The following is an 18,452-nucleotide window of genomic DNA, read 5'->3' as shown; positions in this document are numbered from 1 at the left end:
TACCAGAATTACTGTGTGAAAGAGGCTAATGGCTGCTAACGTATATTTTGCAATTTGAAGTAGACGCTATCTGACAAAGCTTGCGCTATTTAATGTGCACTTCCGGTTTACGGTACCTTCGAGTTGTCATAGACGCGACTCGACGCGGTGCTGAGCTGGTGTCCGGTGTGCGACCCCCTTCATGCTCTGACTGTTAGCAATTTATGCAAGTTTGTTCGTAAAGGTGCAACGTGGGACTTTTAGAAGGATCTCTTGACAGAAATGGATTATAATATACATAACTTTATTATTATGTGTATAAACACCTTACATAATTAACTGTATTGTTTTATTACCTTAGAATGAGCGGTTTTTATCTACATACACCGCGGTTCACCTTACATGGAAGTCGGCGCCATGTTTACGTTGGCTCAGACGACTACATGTTTGTCCTAGTTTGGCAGCTATTGTAGCTTCTCTTTAAGTTTCGAAAGTTGAGGGGTGAGCTGTGGACACAGCTAGATGTCGCTTAAAACACACACTTGACCATTAAAGCGGCAATCCATAACTTTTGCCTCTCTATCGCCATCTCTGCTTGAAATTCTAAATTTCAAGTAACTTGCAGATTTATTTTCAAGGACAAGTTCAGTATTTTACACTTAAAGCCCTGTTTTCAGATTGTTTATGATGAAATGGTCTTGACTGAAATTTGGACATATGATGCTGGCCCGAGAATTTTTGTGTGTTTGATGTATCAGCCCCCACCTCTTAAATGGCTGTATAGGTGCACTGGAACAATCCTTCCTAAAATGCATTAAGCTCTGCACGGAAGAATGTACAGGTGTGAGGCGTTTGAAAAAATGGGTCCACAAATTACAACGAATGCTAAAACCCCTTTTGGAAAGCATCTTTTGCAGCGATCCTTGTGTGAGCATATCAGTGAACACCCCTGACCGCTTGGTGAGTTTCATGTCTTTGTAAACGAAAGTTTAATGCATTTTAGGAAGGACTGTTCCAGTGCACCCACGCACCCACCATAGAGGTGAGAGGTGACACAACAAACACCCGAAAACTCTCGGGCCAGCACCACATGTCCAAATTTCAGTCAAAACCGTTCTATTTCATCATAAACAATCTGAAAACAGGGCTTTAAGTGTAAAACACCGAACTTTTCCTTTAAGTGGGCATAAGTTTAAATGACATCGAAATATAAACAAAATATAATTATTATAAGCTAGCTTAATGTTGCGAACCGGGTAAGGTGAAGTGTAGAATACTTATTTTATGTACTTTCTCAATGACTGATTATTTTATAAGTTATAAGGTTTTAGAGCGTTAGTTCACCCCAGAATGAAAGTTTTGGCATTATTTACATTAATTATTTTTTCTTATAGCATCTATGGCTATATTCAAGACAAAACCGGTTAATCCCAACACAAGTTGATCTACACAAGTTAATCAATACACCGGTTGGGGAAGGGGCAATTTGTTATCTTCAATTCACCTAACTTGCCAGAGTACCTGGAGTAAACCCACACTGACAAAGGGAGTATTCCTGTCACTTCATGAAATGAAAATGGAACCGCTGTAGTCACATGGACTATTTTTATTTATTTTTTGGGTAATTTTGCCTTTATTTGACAGACAGTAATCAAGAGACGACAGGAAAGTACAGGGTGGAGAGAGGGGCATGGGATCGGCAAAGGACCTCGAGCCGGGAATCGAACTCGGGTCGCCGGAAGTGCGCCTGCACCAAACTTCGGAGCACTGTCTACTACGCCATCAGCTCCAACCACATGGACTATTTTAATGATGTCTTTACTGCCTTTCTGGGCCTTAAAAGTTGCGTTGCTGTCTATGGGGGCTCAGAAAGCTCTTGGATTTTATGAAAAATATCTTACATTATGTTCTGAAGATGAAAGAAGGTCTTATAGGTGTGGAACGACATGAGGGTGAGCAATTAATGACAAAAATCTTCATTCTTGGGCGAACTAACCCATTAAGTTACAGATGACATGCCTTCTTGTAATGGCACTATTCTGGTCACCTTGTCATCCAGGTCATCATCACTTTCATAAAGGTCATCCTGCCGCAGTCTCCACTCATATTCCACATGCACGTGCATGTTGAACTGGTTGTTCTGCGATTGGTGGATCTAAACACATCACATCATATGACAATATCAGTGCTGTCAATAGAACTTTTTGACCAATACATATAAATGAAGAGTTTGGTTACAAAACACGATAGATGCTATTTAAAAAAATTACCACAAAATCAGTATTGTATCTGGTCAGTATTTAAAAAGTAAATTCTTAATTTCAAGCAAAATCCGATATCCGCCGTGTTATTTTTGTCATCTTTTCTCCCTTTTTTCCCAAAACGCAATAAATGCCACTCCCCCTTCTCTGCAGAATGCAATAAATCTCAGCACACCATTCCACGCATTGTAAACAACAATGGTGGCACATTGAAAACACACAGAATCCTAGTTTTCCTCATATACTTTGTACTTCGTGATCAAAAAACAAACAAAAACAAAATAATACTTTTGATGGCATTGATAAACTTGTGGTGGTTTTCTGTGGCGGGGAAAAAACCACTCGGGCAAAGGAAATATGTCGGCTGTTGCTTGTTCTCCCGACAGTATCAAGCTTCTGTCATGCTAACACATTGACCCCAGGGGATCTTATGAAAAACTTTCATTTATTTTATTTGAAGTCAATGAAAATCGAGCAGGACCAAAACATTTTACAGCTGATCGCTGTCAAAAAAGTTCAATGGCGACGTCCCAAGTATGAAAGCAGCAATGACAGTGTTCTTAATATGACAAAGTGAGTGTTTTGATTAATGCCATTATGTTTATTTTTTATCAGTGTATACCACTAGTCAACTAAATAAATATAACATGGCAAAGATGAATGCACATTTATATATTGATTCAATAGATTTATAGCATTTTGGAAAAAAAATCAGTTTTTATAATAAATAGAATTTTTAATGCAATTATAACCTAAAGATGCTATGTGAAAGTTTGTAACGGAAAATAGTGGCTTTTATCTTGTCACTTTCTTGGTATAGAAAGCACGTTTTTACCGAAATTAGTCAAAATGGATTTATTGCGTTTTGGAACCAAACTCTTCAAATATACACCCATGCAAATGCTCTAAAAATGTCTGTTTTAGGAGTTTTAAAGTGTATGGACTGACTCACCAGTTCCTCACACAATGTGTGCTTTAGTCTGCGAGCCATGTCCAGTCCTGTCTCTCCATTTTCATTCTCTATCACAGAACAGCAATTATCATAAACACAACCATCATCCTGCTCTGCTTTTAACTTCTAAATATATGTCCTTGTACCACAAAACCAGTCACAAGGTTCCATTTTTTTAATTGAGATTTACACATCATCTGAATAAATAAGCTTTCCATTGATGTATGGTTTATTAGGATAGGACAATATTTGGCCGAGATACAACAAGTTGCAAAAAATCTGAATATTGAGAAAATTGGTTATATATCTTGGATAGTTGAGCAGTATATGTGCCGTTTTCTTACCATACAACAACAAATATCACCATGAAGTGTTAAAAATATAATTTTGGAGTTTGTTGGGAGTGGTTGAGTGAGCGTGACTCACTGATATGTGTGTTGGCCTTGGCTCGGAGCAGAAGTTTAAGGCACTCGGTTTTATTGTGCTGACAGCAGTAATGCACAGCAGTGTTTCCCTTCATAGTCTGTGCATCCAGATTATTACTAAAACAGGAGACACGAGAAAAGCAACAAAGATAATAAATATCTGTATCTGTTAGTAAGATTAGGTTAATAGCTCTCCAATTCTCATTCTCCCTTTACGACTCTTAAAGCCACACAAAACACTACTAACTACAGATAGCTAAGTCAGACGCCCCATAGGAGCATTTTAACATCGGCTAAACTGTTCCAGCTGCTAAGAATTCGGACAAGACACATATTCTCCACTTCCTCTATTAAGCAATACAGCATTCCTAAACATCTGACTTCAACCTCCAGAGAAAGATTTTTTTAAACGGACTGTAAAGTTGATGTATGAATGACACAGAATTTGTTATTTCAGTCCTAGTACAGGATTTTAAACCGATTCATCAGGTTATATCCTAAGAAATAAATGTAAAAAGAAGTATCGGTAAATGTAATTCATGCACACTTGTAACAGATTTTCAAAATAACAATGCCATGACAATCACATACCAGTTGTGAAACAGGAAGTCAGCCACATGCAGCGATGTCCTGTCAGCCAATAGGACGGCTAGGTGTAGTGCAGTTTCGCCCTTTTCCTGTTTCAAGAAGAAGAAATCACTAAGACTCACTAAATGTCTAGGGAAACTCCAATATCCATAAAACGTTATAAATATGCATGTACTTAAAGGACACTTCCATTTTTTTAAATATGCTCATTTTCCAGCTCCCCTAGAGTTAAAAATTTTATTTTTACCATTTTGGAATCCATTCAGCCGATCTCCAAATCTGGCTGTACCACTTTTAGCATAGCTTAGCATAATCCATTGAATCTGATTAGACCATTAGCATCACGCTAAAAAATCACCAAAGAGTTTCAATATTTTCCCTATTTAAAACTTGGCTCTTCTGTGGTTACATCGTGTACTAAGACCGACGGAGGATTGAAGGTTGAGATTTTCTAGGCAGATATGACTGTGAACTGTACTCTCATTCTGGCGTAATAATCAAGGATTTTGCTGCCGTAACATGGCTGCAGGAGGCGCAATGTTATTACGCAGCAGCCGAAAATAGTTCCATGCTATTGAAAGTATAGTTCCTAGCCATATCGACCTAGAAAATTGCAACTTTTAATTTTCCGTCGGTCTTAGTACAAGATGTAAATACAGAAGAGTCAAGTTTTAAATAGGAAAAATATCAAAACTCTTTGGTTATTTTTTAGCGTGATGCTAATGGTCTAATCAGATTCAATGGATTATGCTAAGCTATGCTAAAAGTGTTACCGCCAGACCCAGTGATCGGCTGAATGGATTCAAAAATGATAAAAAAATTAAGTGTAGGGGAGCTGGAAATTAGCATATTTTCAAAAATAAAGTGGAGTGTCCCTTTAACCAAAACATAGCCATGTGTTTTCTGACCTGTAGAGGGCATGGCAGTGGTAAACTTAGGTCTGTTTTCTCAGCATACAGTTGTAAAAGTCTGAAGACGTCCCGACTGTGCACAGCATCCTGCAGATATTTACGCTTCGTTTCTGGTGAGCCGCCACTACGTTGTGCAAACTGCCACTCCATATACTTTGAGAGTATGAAGTCTTTACGTACAGCCCTGTATACAAACACACATATGCTTACTGTAGTACATATGTGACCCTGTCTTTTTTGTTATTAAAATCATCCTACATAATGTAAAGAACATCCTGTGAAAATATAACCTTGATATATTTAATATTAACTGAGTGAGGCCATGTCAAAGATTGAAATCAAACTTTAAAGGAAAACACCACTGTTTTTCAATAGGAATGAATTGGGCTAGGCTAAATGCTAACACATTCACGACACGCTGTAAAAAGATTAAGTGCACGCATTGAAAAAAGATATGGATTAAGTATGGATAAGGTATGGATTAATCTAAATTGAGGTAAGAACATAGTAAAATATTGGAAACCGGTGGTGTTTTCCTTTAATGCTCCTAATCTCATAATTAGATGATGAAACTTTAGCCTGGATTTCACAGACAGGTTCACAAATATTTGTGGAGGTCTATTGTTCACAACTAGTATCACCTGTAATCCATCTGATCAACTTTAAAGTTCTCATTGATGTTTTTATACTTGCACTCACTTTCAAACAGCTTTGCGGCTTCTACAGTCGTGTTAATTGTGTAAGAAGGGTTATGACCAGTGAAATTTTCAGGGGAAAATTATGATTGAGAAGAAAATTTTTGGAGCAGTAAGGAATGCAAACCACATCAAAAGAGGCTACAAGGGCACAGGGAGTCCTAACGGCTGACATCATTTTCTGCAGTGTGAAAAGCAATAACAGAGCTGCTTATCACTCACATGTCACTATCTGCTGACGGCTTCACTGAAGGACTGGGAAGATTGGCCTCCACAATATCATTGAAACCTGCATTTCCCATGTTTCTTGCCAACTAAAGTGCAAAGGAGAGAAAGAAAGCCATAAATCAGCGTGTGAGAATCTGAAAAATGGTGTGATATTGTAAAAGAGCTAAAAACTGTAATTAGCATCTATATATAAAGAGCTCGGATGCCAATCCCTTAGTGTGTCTGACATGTTTTCTTGTAAATTGCCGTTTTTTATCAGACTCAATGGATTCTGCCAACAAACCAGTTTTTCTAAACTGGCTGAGGCTGGGGTAAAGCTGGTATGAAGAAAGTATTTGATGAATGTATAACACATGCCCAAAGCATTGAGTTAAAGGGATAATTCACCCAAAAATGAAAATGATGTCATTAATGACTCAATCTCATGTCGTTCCAAACTCGTTAGACCGCCGTTCATCTTCAGAACACAGTTTAAGATGTTTTATATTTAGTCCGAGAGCTTGTTGACCCTTCATTGAAAATCTACATACTGTATACTGTCCACGTCCAGAAAGGCAACAAAAACATCATCAAAGTAGTCCATGTGACATCAGTGTGCCAGCCAGAATGCGCCGAAGCATCGAAAATACACCTCGGTCCAAAAATTATGACTTTATTCAGCATTGATGACGTGTTATCTGGTGCGCCCCAGCTGTTTGTTTTTTTGTGCGTCCGGGCGTCGTTTACAGTCTGAGGGAGGCGCACGCTGTAAGTTTGGAAAAAAAACTTGTCTGAGGATAACACGTCATCCGCGTCACTGCAAGTGACTTTAGTCTCGCGCATACGTTTCACAACAGACGCAAAAGAGAAGATAATGCTAAATAAAGTTGTATTTTTAAAATTTGGGACCAAAATGTATTTTTGATGCTTCAACACATGACCCACTGATGTCACATGGACTACTTTGATGATGTTTTTATTACCTTTCTGGACATGGACAGTATACAGTATGTAGATTTTAAATGAAGGGTCAACAAGCTCTCCGACCAAACATAAATCATCTTAAATTGTGTTCAGAAGATGAACGGAGGTCTTACGAGTTTGGAACGACATGAGGGTGAGCCATTAATGACATTATCTTCATTTTTGGGTGAACTATCCCTTTAATATAATTATCTCATTTTTGACAGGGGTGGGTGGCATTTAGCACCTTTTGCTTCTGAGCTCCTCATATGCTACACTCTATAAATTGTAAAATACAGACAAACCCAGCTTTTGGTTTAAATTAAACGACAAAATGTCCAAATTTCACTCAACCACAGATTGAAAAAACCTACCCTGTAAAAAAATTCCGTAGAAATTACAATGTTATTGCAGCTGGTTGCCGGTAATTTACCGTAGATTTAAATGTATGTTATTTACTGGCAAGAGTTTGTTCAAAGTTAAATAAATTTTAAATATTAACAAGTCTTTATCTTTACAGAATAAAACTATACAATAACAGCCTCATGCAAAGCATTCTGGGAACCAGAAATCATCATCAACCTTTTCTGTTTTTTGCTTCTGATTTTCTTTCCCAGAATGTTTTGCTTGATGCTGTTTTTTTAGTTTTACTCTGTAAAGACAAAGACTTGTAAATGTTTAATGTTCATTTAACTTTGAACAAAATGTTGCCAATAAAAAACATAAATTTAAATCTACGGTAAGTTACCGGCAACGCAGCTGCCATTTCTACGGATTTTTTTTGAATTGAAACAAACTGTTTTAGGTTAATTTAATTTAAACCCAACAGTTGGGTTTGTCCATGTGTTAAAACAACTCAGCATATTTTAGAAGCAATTTACAATAGATAGAAGACAACCGTTTTCGGTGCATGCATTAATTTTTCTAATCAATGTTGTTGTTCATTATAAAAGCTTACCAGCAATTCTGAAGTGCCCAGTTTGTCTAGAGAAAGTGACTGAATGCGTGAATAATGTACACCCATCTCCCGGTGGATCCCTGAGCACTCGATGCATGTCAGGATTCCCAGGTTTATGGAGATCCAAGACGGATCTAAACAGATAATATGCAATTATCAGTCTATAACTTCATATATATATACAGTAATCAGTAAATGTGACCCTGTCTGTGAAATCCAGGCTAAAGTCTCATAATCTAATTTTGAGATTAGGAGCATCAAAGTTTGATTTTAATAATTGATTTCACTTTAATTTCAATCTTTGACATAACCTTACTCAGTTAATATTAAAGATATCAAGGTTATATTTTCACAGGATGTTTTTTTTTTACATTATATAGGAGGATATAGGAGAAAATCTCCAAAAATAAATAAATACTTTAGCTGGGATTTTACACACTGGGTCACAAATAGACAGAAGCTTATTCAATATGTCTTTATATGTTAGATTACCCATTAAAAGTCTTTGTGCATGGAAACTATTATTTTCTGATTCTTACAAATAATGACCAATAGGTGGCCTTGTAAATTTCAACCCGCCCCTTAGTAATTTCATTCATTTGAAAGGAAGTCAGTCAAAATGCTTCTGGAGCATAATGCAGACACCAGCTGCAGTCAGGGGTTAATGTAAACCCTTCAGCCAAATCATCAACACTTCTTATTGGAAATCTGGCTATATATCATGAAGGCTCTGTGCGTGGGTTTTACTTTAATTAAATTTGGTTTAAAGACAGCTAATTAAAGAAGCAGAAAAAGCAAAGGGACCAAAAAAGGTTGCTGATAGGGCCATTTCAAAGCATCTGCTTGGCTCTTGTTTGCACTGATAAAAATACAGAAATGTACTGTTTTATGTGTTGCTATAGCACAATTGGTAGAGCATTGTAATGGATGGAGGGATAGATGATTTCTTTACATTTGTGCATTTGGCAGACGCTTTTATCCAAAGTGACTTTTATCAGAACCCACAACCTATTACATAGCTAATGCAAAGCTCTACCAGTGAGCTACAGGAACACACATACAAAATGTATATATTGAATGCCCTGTAAGATGCAAATTTGGGGAAAATGCATATATTTAAATATAACATAGTACTAAGCAAAATAAAATCAAATATTAAACATTTTTGGAAACAAATGTCAAAGTTTAAGATTTGCTTGAAAACTCACATTGATTATTATTCTGAACACTTACAGAGCCAATTATACAATTAATGAAATACGAGAATTTATATTTTATTTTTCTAATCTTAATATTTTAATGGGTAGACTGCCTTATTTAAAAACCATGATGCTGTGCTATTAAAGCATGCAGTACCCTTGTTTGTCGGTAGGTGCCACCCCAAGCATAAACGCAAAACTCCACCTATGCATAGGGGCCCATTTCCTTAATAATGATTATGAAAACCCTGTAATACTGTGGTGTGTTTGTGTACCTGGAGCCCTACAGTCGCAGCAGACATTGTTTCCAGGCATGCGCCGAATATCCTCAGTGATGGATCGTGTTAGATCTTCAACGCTGTTTTCTCCGCTGGGTTTCGGCTCATCTAAAGCCACATTCAGTGCTTCTTGCTTACTGTTGGTCAGCACTGATATCCACCTGTTTTAGTAAAGCGCAATACCAAAGATAACCGTTAGATGGCGACAAGAACATTCATATGCTTTGTGTGTAACTGTGTACAGCTAAATTACAGCAGTATTGTCAGGCTGTTTCACACATATAAAGTCATTTGTGACTAATAATGTTCCTGCGGTCTGAGGTTAGATCTGCAGTTAATAAGAAGATGACCTTTTGTAGTCTTACTTGTTTACAATTAAAGGGATAGTTCATCCAAAAATTTAAATTCGGTCATCATTTACTCAATCTCACAAACCCGCATAAATTTATTTGTTCTGATGAACACAAAGGAAGATATTTTGAGGAAAATTCGTGGACCCCATTTACTTCCATAGTATTCTATTTTCCTACTATGGAAGTGAATGGGGCCCACGTTTGGTTACAAACATTTCTCAAAATATCTTCCTTTGTGTTGATCAGAACAAAAAAATTCATGCTGGTTTGTAACAACATGAGAGTGAGTAAATGATGACAGAATTTTCTTTTTTGGGTGAACTATCCCTTTAAGACTCAGGTGAACTTCAGGTGCACCGCTATGTGCAGATTACTGGACTTCAGAGGGGTTATGCTGTATAGTAAATAACCCCTATTGAATGTATTTCTGAAAAGGTGAGATATATATTATTATATAAATAATCTTGAAACCTGCCCCTCTTCACCTCTGACATTTATCTGAAGATTGAAGCCATCGCTGTGATCTTACACAGAAAAAGCATTAATCATAATACAGACAACCACATCAGAGCCAAGGATTTCCTTTTTCCTCTTAGAAAGCAGGACCTCAAGATTTAAAGGTCAAGTCGGAATAGTGTGTGATATAAAATATGGTGTGTGCTTGGGATTAACGTATATACAATATATGAGGCTACAGTAATGATATGTGTTGGTTTTAATTTTAAATATATATCCTTATAGCTCATTACATCAGTACTCCCAGGGTGAATCATGAATATAAAGTCATATATTTTGATTCTTTGTAAAATAAAATGGTTATTCTATTCTCTTACTTTAAATATTTCAAGCGCTAGTATTTTATAGGAGCCTTTACAGGTTGGATTTGGGGCATTTATTGCTGTAAAATGAACAAAAGCAACACTTACGCCATACAATCGGACTCGTCCTCTGCCAGGAAATGGTAAGTGCGATTATCTATAGAAAAATAAGGAAACTTCCTTGTTAATTCTCAGCTATCACCAGCTCATATGTACCCAGCAAACATTTAGGTGAGATAAAAACAGGTTTTAGATCCTTTCTCAGTGACAAACAAATGTGCCCGAGTCCTAACACTCCTTTACAAGTAAAAGTGAACCCTGTTTTTACCTGGCTTTAGTTCATAAAAACTAATGTAACAGTAACACTCCTTTACAAGTAAAAGTGAACCCTGTTTTTACCTGGCTTTAGTTCATAAAAACTAATGTAGTGTTGTAAGTGTGTCATCTTTCTTATATAACATAATAATGGCCTTAGAGACCTAAGGCTAAAGTTATGCATGAATGCATGCAGAGAACGATTACGCAATTCACCGAAGCTGGTGCTATATACTGTGTGAAGATCTAGAGATGCTGCAGGATGTACCTTTGATGTTATCTTTGGCAATGGCATGATGATTTTAATATGATATGAATGCGAAGACAGTGTGTGGTATACTCACGTGAGATGAGGTCAAAGCATTTCTTGTCTTCCAGACTGGGTTTGACTTGGCAAGTGAGGAGGTTCAGTTTAGCTGGTGCTTTATTAGGCTGCAATGACATTTACATTTCTATATTTGGCAAGTGACTTATGCATTTAAGGCATACATTTATCAGTATTAAACCCTTGACCTTTGAGCTGCTAACACAATGTTAGCTACCAGCTGAGCTAGAGGAACACATGACTTTAAATATTTTTGAAATAAAGTTATTATTAAAAAATTGGCATTATTTTGTCTTCTTAGTGTACTAAATTCCTTAAAGGGACACTCACTTTTTTAAAAATATGCTCATTTTCGAGCTCCCCTCGAGTTAAACATGATTTTTAACATTTTGGAATCCATTCAGCTGATCTCCAGGTCTGGCAATATTATTTTTAACATAGCTTAGCATAATTCATTGAATCGGATTAGACCATTAGCATCACGCTAAAAAATAACCAAAAAGTTTCAATATTTTCCATATTTAAAATTTGACTCTTCAGTAGTTACATCGTGTACTAAGCCAGACGAAGAATTAAAAGCTGCCATTTTCTAGGCCAATATGGGGAGATCAGCTGAATGGATTTCAAAACGGTAAAAATCAGATGTTTAAGTCGAGGGGAGCTGGAGAATGAACGTATTTTCAAAAAAAAAAAAAAATGGAGTGTCCCTTAAAGATATTTTTTTTACAGTGTATTGATCTACTACATAGGTTCAAAAAGGGACAAATCCAAATATAAACATTTTCTGGTAAATTTAATATATATAAATATATATTTTTCTTAAAATTTACATTTATGTGTGTGTGTTTATATAAACATAATTATTATACACAGTACACACACATTTATTATGTAAACAAAAACTTTTATTCTGCAAACGATTAGTCGCGACTAATCGTGAGGCAGCACTACCCAGCATTTTATAGAGGGTATATAAAATAGGATGTATACTAAAGCTTTAAACACAATCTAACAAAATCTAACAAAAAACGCTGTGAAACTGTCGTCTGCCAAAATTACAAAAAGTGATGTCTGTACTCACAGTTCCATGAGCGATGGTGAGATAGCAGTTCTGCACGGTACATTTCCTCTTCTGCCACATCTTCCTCAACCTATCAGAGAGAAATGAAAATACAGCAGCATTCACAGGACTTTCCCCTTGCATCATTTGAAACGAAAAGCTGACAAAGAGCACTTCTGTGAGGATTTATCAGGAAAATCTTAATGAACCACTGGATTACATGTCATGTTTGAAGGATGCCCTACTTAAGTCCAGAAACAGCTATTCAATAACATGATGCCCATATGCACCACAACACTAATAATTCATTTACCCATCACTCCTCTTGTAAAGGTAGCCCGATTTATCAGTGCCGTATTGCTTGTTGCCTTGAAGCTGATGCATGCTGTACACAGTCTGTCTGCTTAGAGAATCCTGCACAAAACCATATATAATTCATTATGGTACATTCATGATGTATCTGTGTGGATATCACAAACATGCATGTTATTCATGCAGAGAGGTGCTAATAGAAAGGGGAAGCATGTCTTACACTTACAGAGAGCTGATACATGCAGGAAATGCACAACGGATGAAGCTCACTCATGCACAAGGCACAACATTAATATTAGCTTTTCATTAAAACTCGGATAGGATTTCCTCTGCACAACTTTAGAACAAACTGTTACATTCCAACTGAGAATCTCACACTATACTGCGCATTATATTTTTTCCAGTACTGTGATAAATGGGTTATTAAGCACACACGTGAGGATCACAGTTCACATGCAAGTGTTTATGGGTAATTAGAGAAGCTCAATGACATTACATGCAAATTCGAAAGTCTCAACTTACTCTTCTTGATTGCTTTTTCGTCAATGAGGCATTTAGAAGGACAATTATGTTAAAAGCATCTCTTCACGGTCATTTCAGGCAATTTTGGATAATACTGAATAATAATGTTGACAGTAAAAAATACAAATTGATCCCTCTTCACCATAATCCCATTAAAGATAGGACTAACAAATAACTCCATATCCCTATCTATTTATTACCTTGACATAATCTATATGCCTATACATTGCAATATAAAATGTTATTGATTTTCCTACAGTGAATCCATTATATCCAAAGCACAGAGCACTGCTGTGGGTTAAACATACAGCAGTCATATATAATACACACTAGTGCACAGAGCCTTAAAGGAACACGCAGACTTTTTGGGACTTTATCTTATTCCCCGTATCCCCCAAAGCAAGAGAAGTCCACACATACCCTCCTCATCTCCGTGCGTCCCGTAACTGACGCACCGACCGCTAGCCTAGCTTAGCACAAAGACTGGAAGTAAATGGCTCCAGCTAACATACTGCCCCCAATATAACGCCAACATTTTCCTATTTATACGTTGTGATTTGTATAGACACAACGTGTACAAATTATGGCAAGCACAGAGATGAAAAAGTATGTATGGACTTATCTAACTCTGGGGGATACGGTGAATAAGCTAAAGTCCCAAAAAGTCGGCGTGTTCCTTTAAAATTGGCACACATAGAGCATCCCATCTGTAGCTTATCTCATTGAAAATAATTTGTTTGAATTTTAAATGTCATATGGCACGACACTTCTATGGGCCCTATTTTAACGATCTAAGCGCATTGTCTAAAGCGCACAGCGCAACGTCTAAATGGGCGTGTCCGAATCCACTTTTGCTATTTTAACGACGGGAAAAAAATTTTTTGCGCCGAGCGCATGGTCGAAAAGGTTAGGTCCTATTGTAATGGGAGTATTTTGGGCGTAACGTGCAGTAAACCAATGAGAGTCACAGCTCTCATTCCCTTTAAAAGCAAGTTGCGCTGGCGCTATGTCTAATCCCTATTTAGATGACTGACTTTGTAAACTGAAAAACTAAGCGGAGGTAGAAGATCCCCAGTTTAAGATTAATCTTAAATAATAGTGTACTTTTTTTACTTGTATTGAAATTGTTATTTTTTTATTAAAACCTTTAAAAACCGTTTTCTTTTAGTCATGGAAGTAAAAAGCAGGCTTGTAATTGCTTTAAATGTATGGCTATCCAATATCATCAAAACATAATTTACAAGTATGTAAGATAAGGTTTGTACTCTAAAAATACTTTATTTGTAACAAACAGGAGATAAAGAAATTACAAACGGCTCTCCTCACGTTTCAGCACTTTGGACAGCGTTTTTTTTAGCAAAGAGTTTTTTTAAGCATTACTTACAAATGTTTCTCATCTCACCATATCCACAGGTACAGAGTCATCATAAACAATAAATCCGTGAGGTAGCATTAAAAACAGACGCATTTGTTCAAAGCAAAGCATTTATTTACTTACCAGGCTGCAGGTGAAGCAGCTCTTTATGCCTTCTAACGTCTCATAACTAGTCCTCATTTATGTCCAAGAGACTCAATAATAATCTTTTACATTCAATCCTTTAATCTTTCATATTTAAAAGCATTTTTGTGCTGCTGCGCATTCATGTACTTTGTGATAAGCAAACCCGCGTTGTCCTCCCGTTTATAGGCGCATATTACTAATGCGCTCTTTAAATAACATAAAACATATTGCGCCATTGACTTTAGACTTTAGACCAGGTTTTTGTTGGTCAATGGCGTAGTCTATTTTAGTTGCCTCAAAATAGCAACGCGCCAACAATGCGCCTGACACACCTCGTTTTTCAGACCAGAACGCCCATGGGCGCAAAGGGGGCGCAAATACATTTGCTATTTAAACAACGCGGCGCTAAACGTGAAAATTAGGGTGGAAAATAGCGAAAGACACTTGCGTCGCGCATTGCGCCGGGTGTAAGATAGAGCCCTATGTATTCTACACCCAATGTGCAACCCCCTTTAGTCTACCCAAGTCAAATCATAAAATTTTTATTTTTAATAAAATGTAGCCCTTTTGTTTGGCACAACTATCCTGGGTCTTCTCTACACTGCAAAAATTGATTTCTTCCTTAGTATTTTCTTACTTATAATAATATTAATAATAATAAACTTTATTTTCTATAGCGCCTTTAAAGTGCACATCTCAAAGCGCTGTACAAAAACAATTAAAACAACAAAGATACAACACATAATAAAGATTAAGATTAAAGAGACATTATACACTGTAAAACAAAGATAAAAAGCAATCAATCAATTAAAAGCTAACATAAAAAAATGAGTTTTAAGCTGAGATTTAAAAATACCAAAAGAATTTGCTTGCCTAATCTCAATCGGCAGAGAATTCCAAAGTTTTGGAGCAAATGAGGAAAAAGCCCTGTCTCCCATTAGTTTTAAACGAGTTGAGGGAACAGTTAAAAGACCAGTTTCTGAGGAACGAAGATCACGTTTTGGAGTGTATGGAATTAAAAGCTCTGTCAAGTATTGAGGCGCCCAACCATGCAATGCCTTGTAAGTAAGCATCAAAATCTTGAAGTCCACCCTAAACCTAATGGGTAACCAGTGCAAAGACTCTAAAACAGGAGTAATATGTTCTCGTATATTAGTTCTAGTTAGTATTCTTGCAGCCGAATTTTGCGAGAAAGCACAAAAGTGTTAATCAATTTGTTTTAGACCAAGTGATCTCAAAAGTTGGCTTAGAGGATAAACATAAATATTAAAAAGAAGAGGGCCCAAAATTGACCCCTGCGGGATACCAGACTGCACAACATTAACCTCAGAAGTTACTTACTTAGTGACTTGTATTCTAGTACAAATATGCATATTACATTTTTTAAATCGAGATATATTTCTATGAGAAGCAAAATGACCAAAGATATTAAGTCTTTTAAAAATACATAATTACAAAATTAAGTAAGTTTATACTTAAAAAAGAAGGAAATTTGCCAATGGGATAAAAAAATAAACTTGAATAAAGTACCTAATAAAAAGGTAAAACTTGGGGAAAAATCCCCCAAAATATGCTAATCATTTCATTTCTCATATCACCTAGCAGCCGTATCACCCTGTAGCCCAAGATTGGTTGCTCACTAAGGCTAAGTAGGGTTGAGCATGGTCAGTACTTGGATGGGAGACCTCCTGGGAAAACTAGGTTGGTGCTGGTAGAGGTGTTATTGAGACCAGCAGGGGATGTTCACCCTGTGGTCTGTGTGGGTCCTTACTTCCCAGCATAGTGATGAGGACACTATACTGTCAAAAAGCACCGTCCTTAAGGTGAGAAGTTAAACTGAGGTCCTGACTCTCTGTGGTTGTTAAAATCCCAGGATGTCTTTTGAAAAAGAGAAATGCTGCACATTGGTGGTGGTTGAGAAAAATCCCTCTTTCATATGTAAAGTGCTGCGCTATATAGATATAACTAATTATTATTATTATTATTAATCAACTAATGACTTACTCTCAAAAGTTGTTCCAAACCCATAAAAAATTATTTGTTCTAATGAACACAAAGGAAGAAATTTGTCATCTAACAGGAAGCATGAGCACCATTGACATCCAAAATGCTGTGGAAGTTAATGGTGCTCTAAAACTGTTTGGTTACGAACATTGCTTTTAAATATTTGTGTTCAGCAAAACAAAGAAACTTAAACAGCTCTGTAACAACGTAATGGTGAGTAAATAATGACAAAAAAAATATTTGGGGGTGAACCATCCCTTTAAGTTTTTCCGTAAATCTCTTTTCTTGGACTACAACAAACACACGGATTGTAGGCAACAGTTTACTTCCTGGGCCGGTTGATGTGGACACGACGGTCATTATCATAATTCCTCCCGCTTCTGACTCACAACCTGTAAGTAGTCTATGTTTTCATATTTAAAGAATAACATTTCTTGCTGATGTCAGAGGTATTCAAGCCAATCACAACGCACTGCTTAGCTGGCCAATCAGAGGCACAGCGCTTTTCAGAACGATGAGCTTTGTACAAAATTCTTGCGTTTCAGGAAGACAGAGCTTAGATGAGCAACAATATGTACGGTATGTGGAAAATAATGTTTTTTTGAACCATAAACCACACAAACACATTGTATTATACCTAATTCACAAAAGATATCAACAAGATTTACACTGTATAAACCTACTAGCATAACATATAGGGCTTTAACGATACCAAACCATATTATTTACAGTCATATAAAAAGGAAGTATAAGATAAAACGGTTTAGAGTTTGGTTAGCAGAGCAGCTTGAAGTGTAAGAAGTGACAGCAGGCATGAAATATTTGCGGAAGAGCAAAAAGCAGAAAAAATATGTGTGCAAATTAACTGCGATTGGGGTGTGAAACGGGTGTTATATTCTGTACCTCTTTAAATTCAGGCTGAAGAATGGGTCTGAGCTGATCTCGAAGAGCACACAGCCGTCTCTTCTCCTCGTCCTGCTTGTGTTTGATCTGTACAAAGCCATACAAATACACTCTTAAATTGCTGCAAACACGTCCCACACATCCACTCCTCACACATTCCACTAGCCTTGTTTTTCTGACCGTGATTTCTTGGGCTTCGGGTGAGACAATGCTGCTTTCATTAAGCGGCCTGTCATTCACAGCATCACTGCAGCTGAACCAAGCGCTCTGCTTTATCAACCGCAAATTTCTCCTTAGTGTTACCAAATGCCTGCCGTGCTGATTTTTTCCTGATTGTGGAGGGTGATAAGGAGAGCGACGATGGCTGGTAACCTTGATGCGTCGTGATCAAAACAACAAAAGCTGCTCTGCTATGGGTTTTTTTGTTGAATAGATGAAATATCTAGCATTTTAACTACAAAAATTACATTTTGATTAAATAAAGTAATACAATGCAAATGTGACAACCAAGATTGTGGATGGTTAAATGGTGGAGTGTTACTTACTAGCTAGTTGCCCAAAAAGTACACATTTGCACCTAAAGAGTTTATATTGATATATCAGAGGTGCACATTAGTACCAAATATTTTCATATCTGCACCTAATAGTACATATTAGGACCTTTTTAAAGGGTACTGCACTGTAAAAATTATGTCAAATCAATATAAAAAAAATCTAAAATATTTTAAGTTACTTTAACAAATTAAGTCAAACTTCAACTTGTTTTTACAAGTTATGTAACTTATCTAAAGTCAAAACTTAAAATAGTAGGTTGAATTGACTTGCAAAACCAATTTGTTTTAACTTCATGCTGCCTTTTTTTACAGTGTGTCCCAGTCAGTGTTGGTGGTAACGCATTTCAAGTAATGTACATTACCAGATAA

The 18,452-nt window shown here is 36.7% G+C and overlaps 1 protein-coding gene across 2 annotated transcripts in view; it reads right to left on the bottom strand.

Moving 5' to 3' along the window:
• Positions 1–18,452, bottom strand: part of unm_sa1614 (un-named sa1614) — a 46,501-nt gene that overhangs the window by 9,338 nt on the left and 18,711 nt on the right. The window contains exons 9-22 of one of the 2 annotated variants that reach the window (XM_055184252.2): positions 17,530–17,616; positions 13,122–13,133; positions 12,601–12,701; positions 12,309–12,378; positions 11,247–11,334; positions 10,696–10,744; positions 9,414–9,577; positions 7,940–8,073; positions 6,034–6,125; positions 5,114–5,300; positions 4,209–4,294; positions 3,619–3,734; positions 3,193–3,260; positions 2,027–2,134 (exon numbers count right to left, since the gene is read on the bottom strand). In XM_055184252.2, the coding sequence (XP_055040227.2) occupies positions 2,027–2,134; positions 3,193–3,260; positions 3,619–3,734; positions 4,209–4,294; positions 5,114–5,300; positions 6,034–6,125; positions 7,940–8,073; positions 9,414–9,577; positions 10,696–10,744; positions 11,247–11,334; positions 12,309–12,378; positions 12,601–12,701; positions 13,122–13,133; positions 17,530–17,616 (1,362 nt within the window). The remainder of the gene's footprint in view (positions 1–2,026; positions 2,135–3,192; positions 3,261–3,618; positions 3,735–4,208; positions 4,295–5,113; positions 5,301–6,033; positions 6,126–7,939; positions 8,074–9,413; positions 9,578–10,695; positions 10,745–11,246; positions 11,335–12,308; positions 12,379–12,600; positions 12,702–13,121; positions 13,134–17,529; positions 17,617–18,452) is intronic. The other variant, XM_055184253.2, reaches the window with a different exon arrangement.

This window comes from Misgurnus anguillicaudatus, chromosome 14 (genome assembly GCF_027580225.2).
Source record: "Misgurnus anguillicaudatus chromosome 14, ASM2758022v2, whole genome shotgun sequence".
NCBI lineage: Eukaryota > Metazoa > Chordata > Actinopteri > Cypriniformes > Cobitidae > Misgurnus > Misgurnus anguillicaudatus.
Note: the sequence above shows the minus strand (reverse complement) of the source record. Positions and strands in the feature narration are given on the sequence as shown.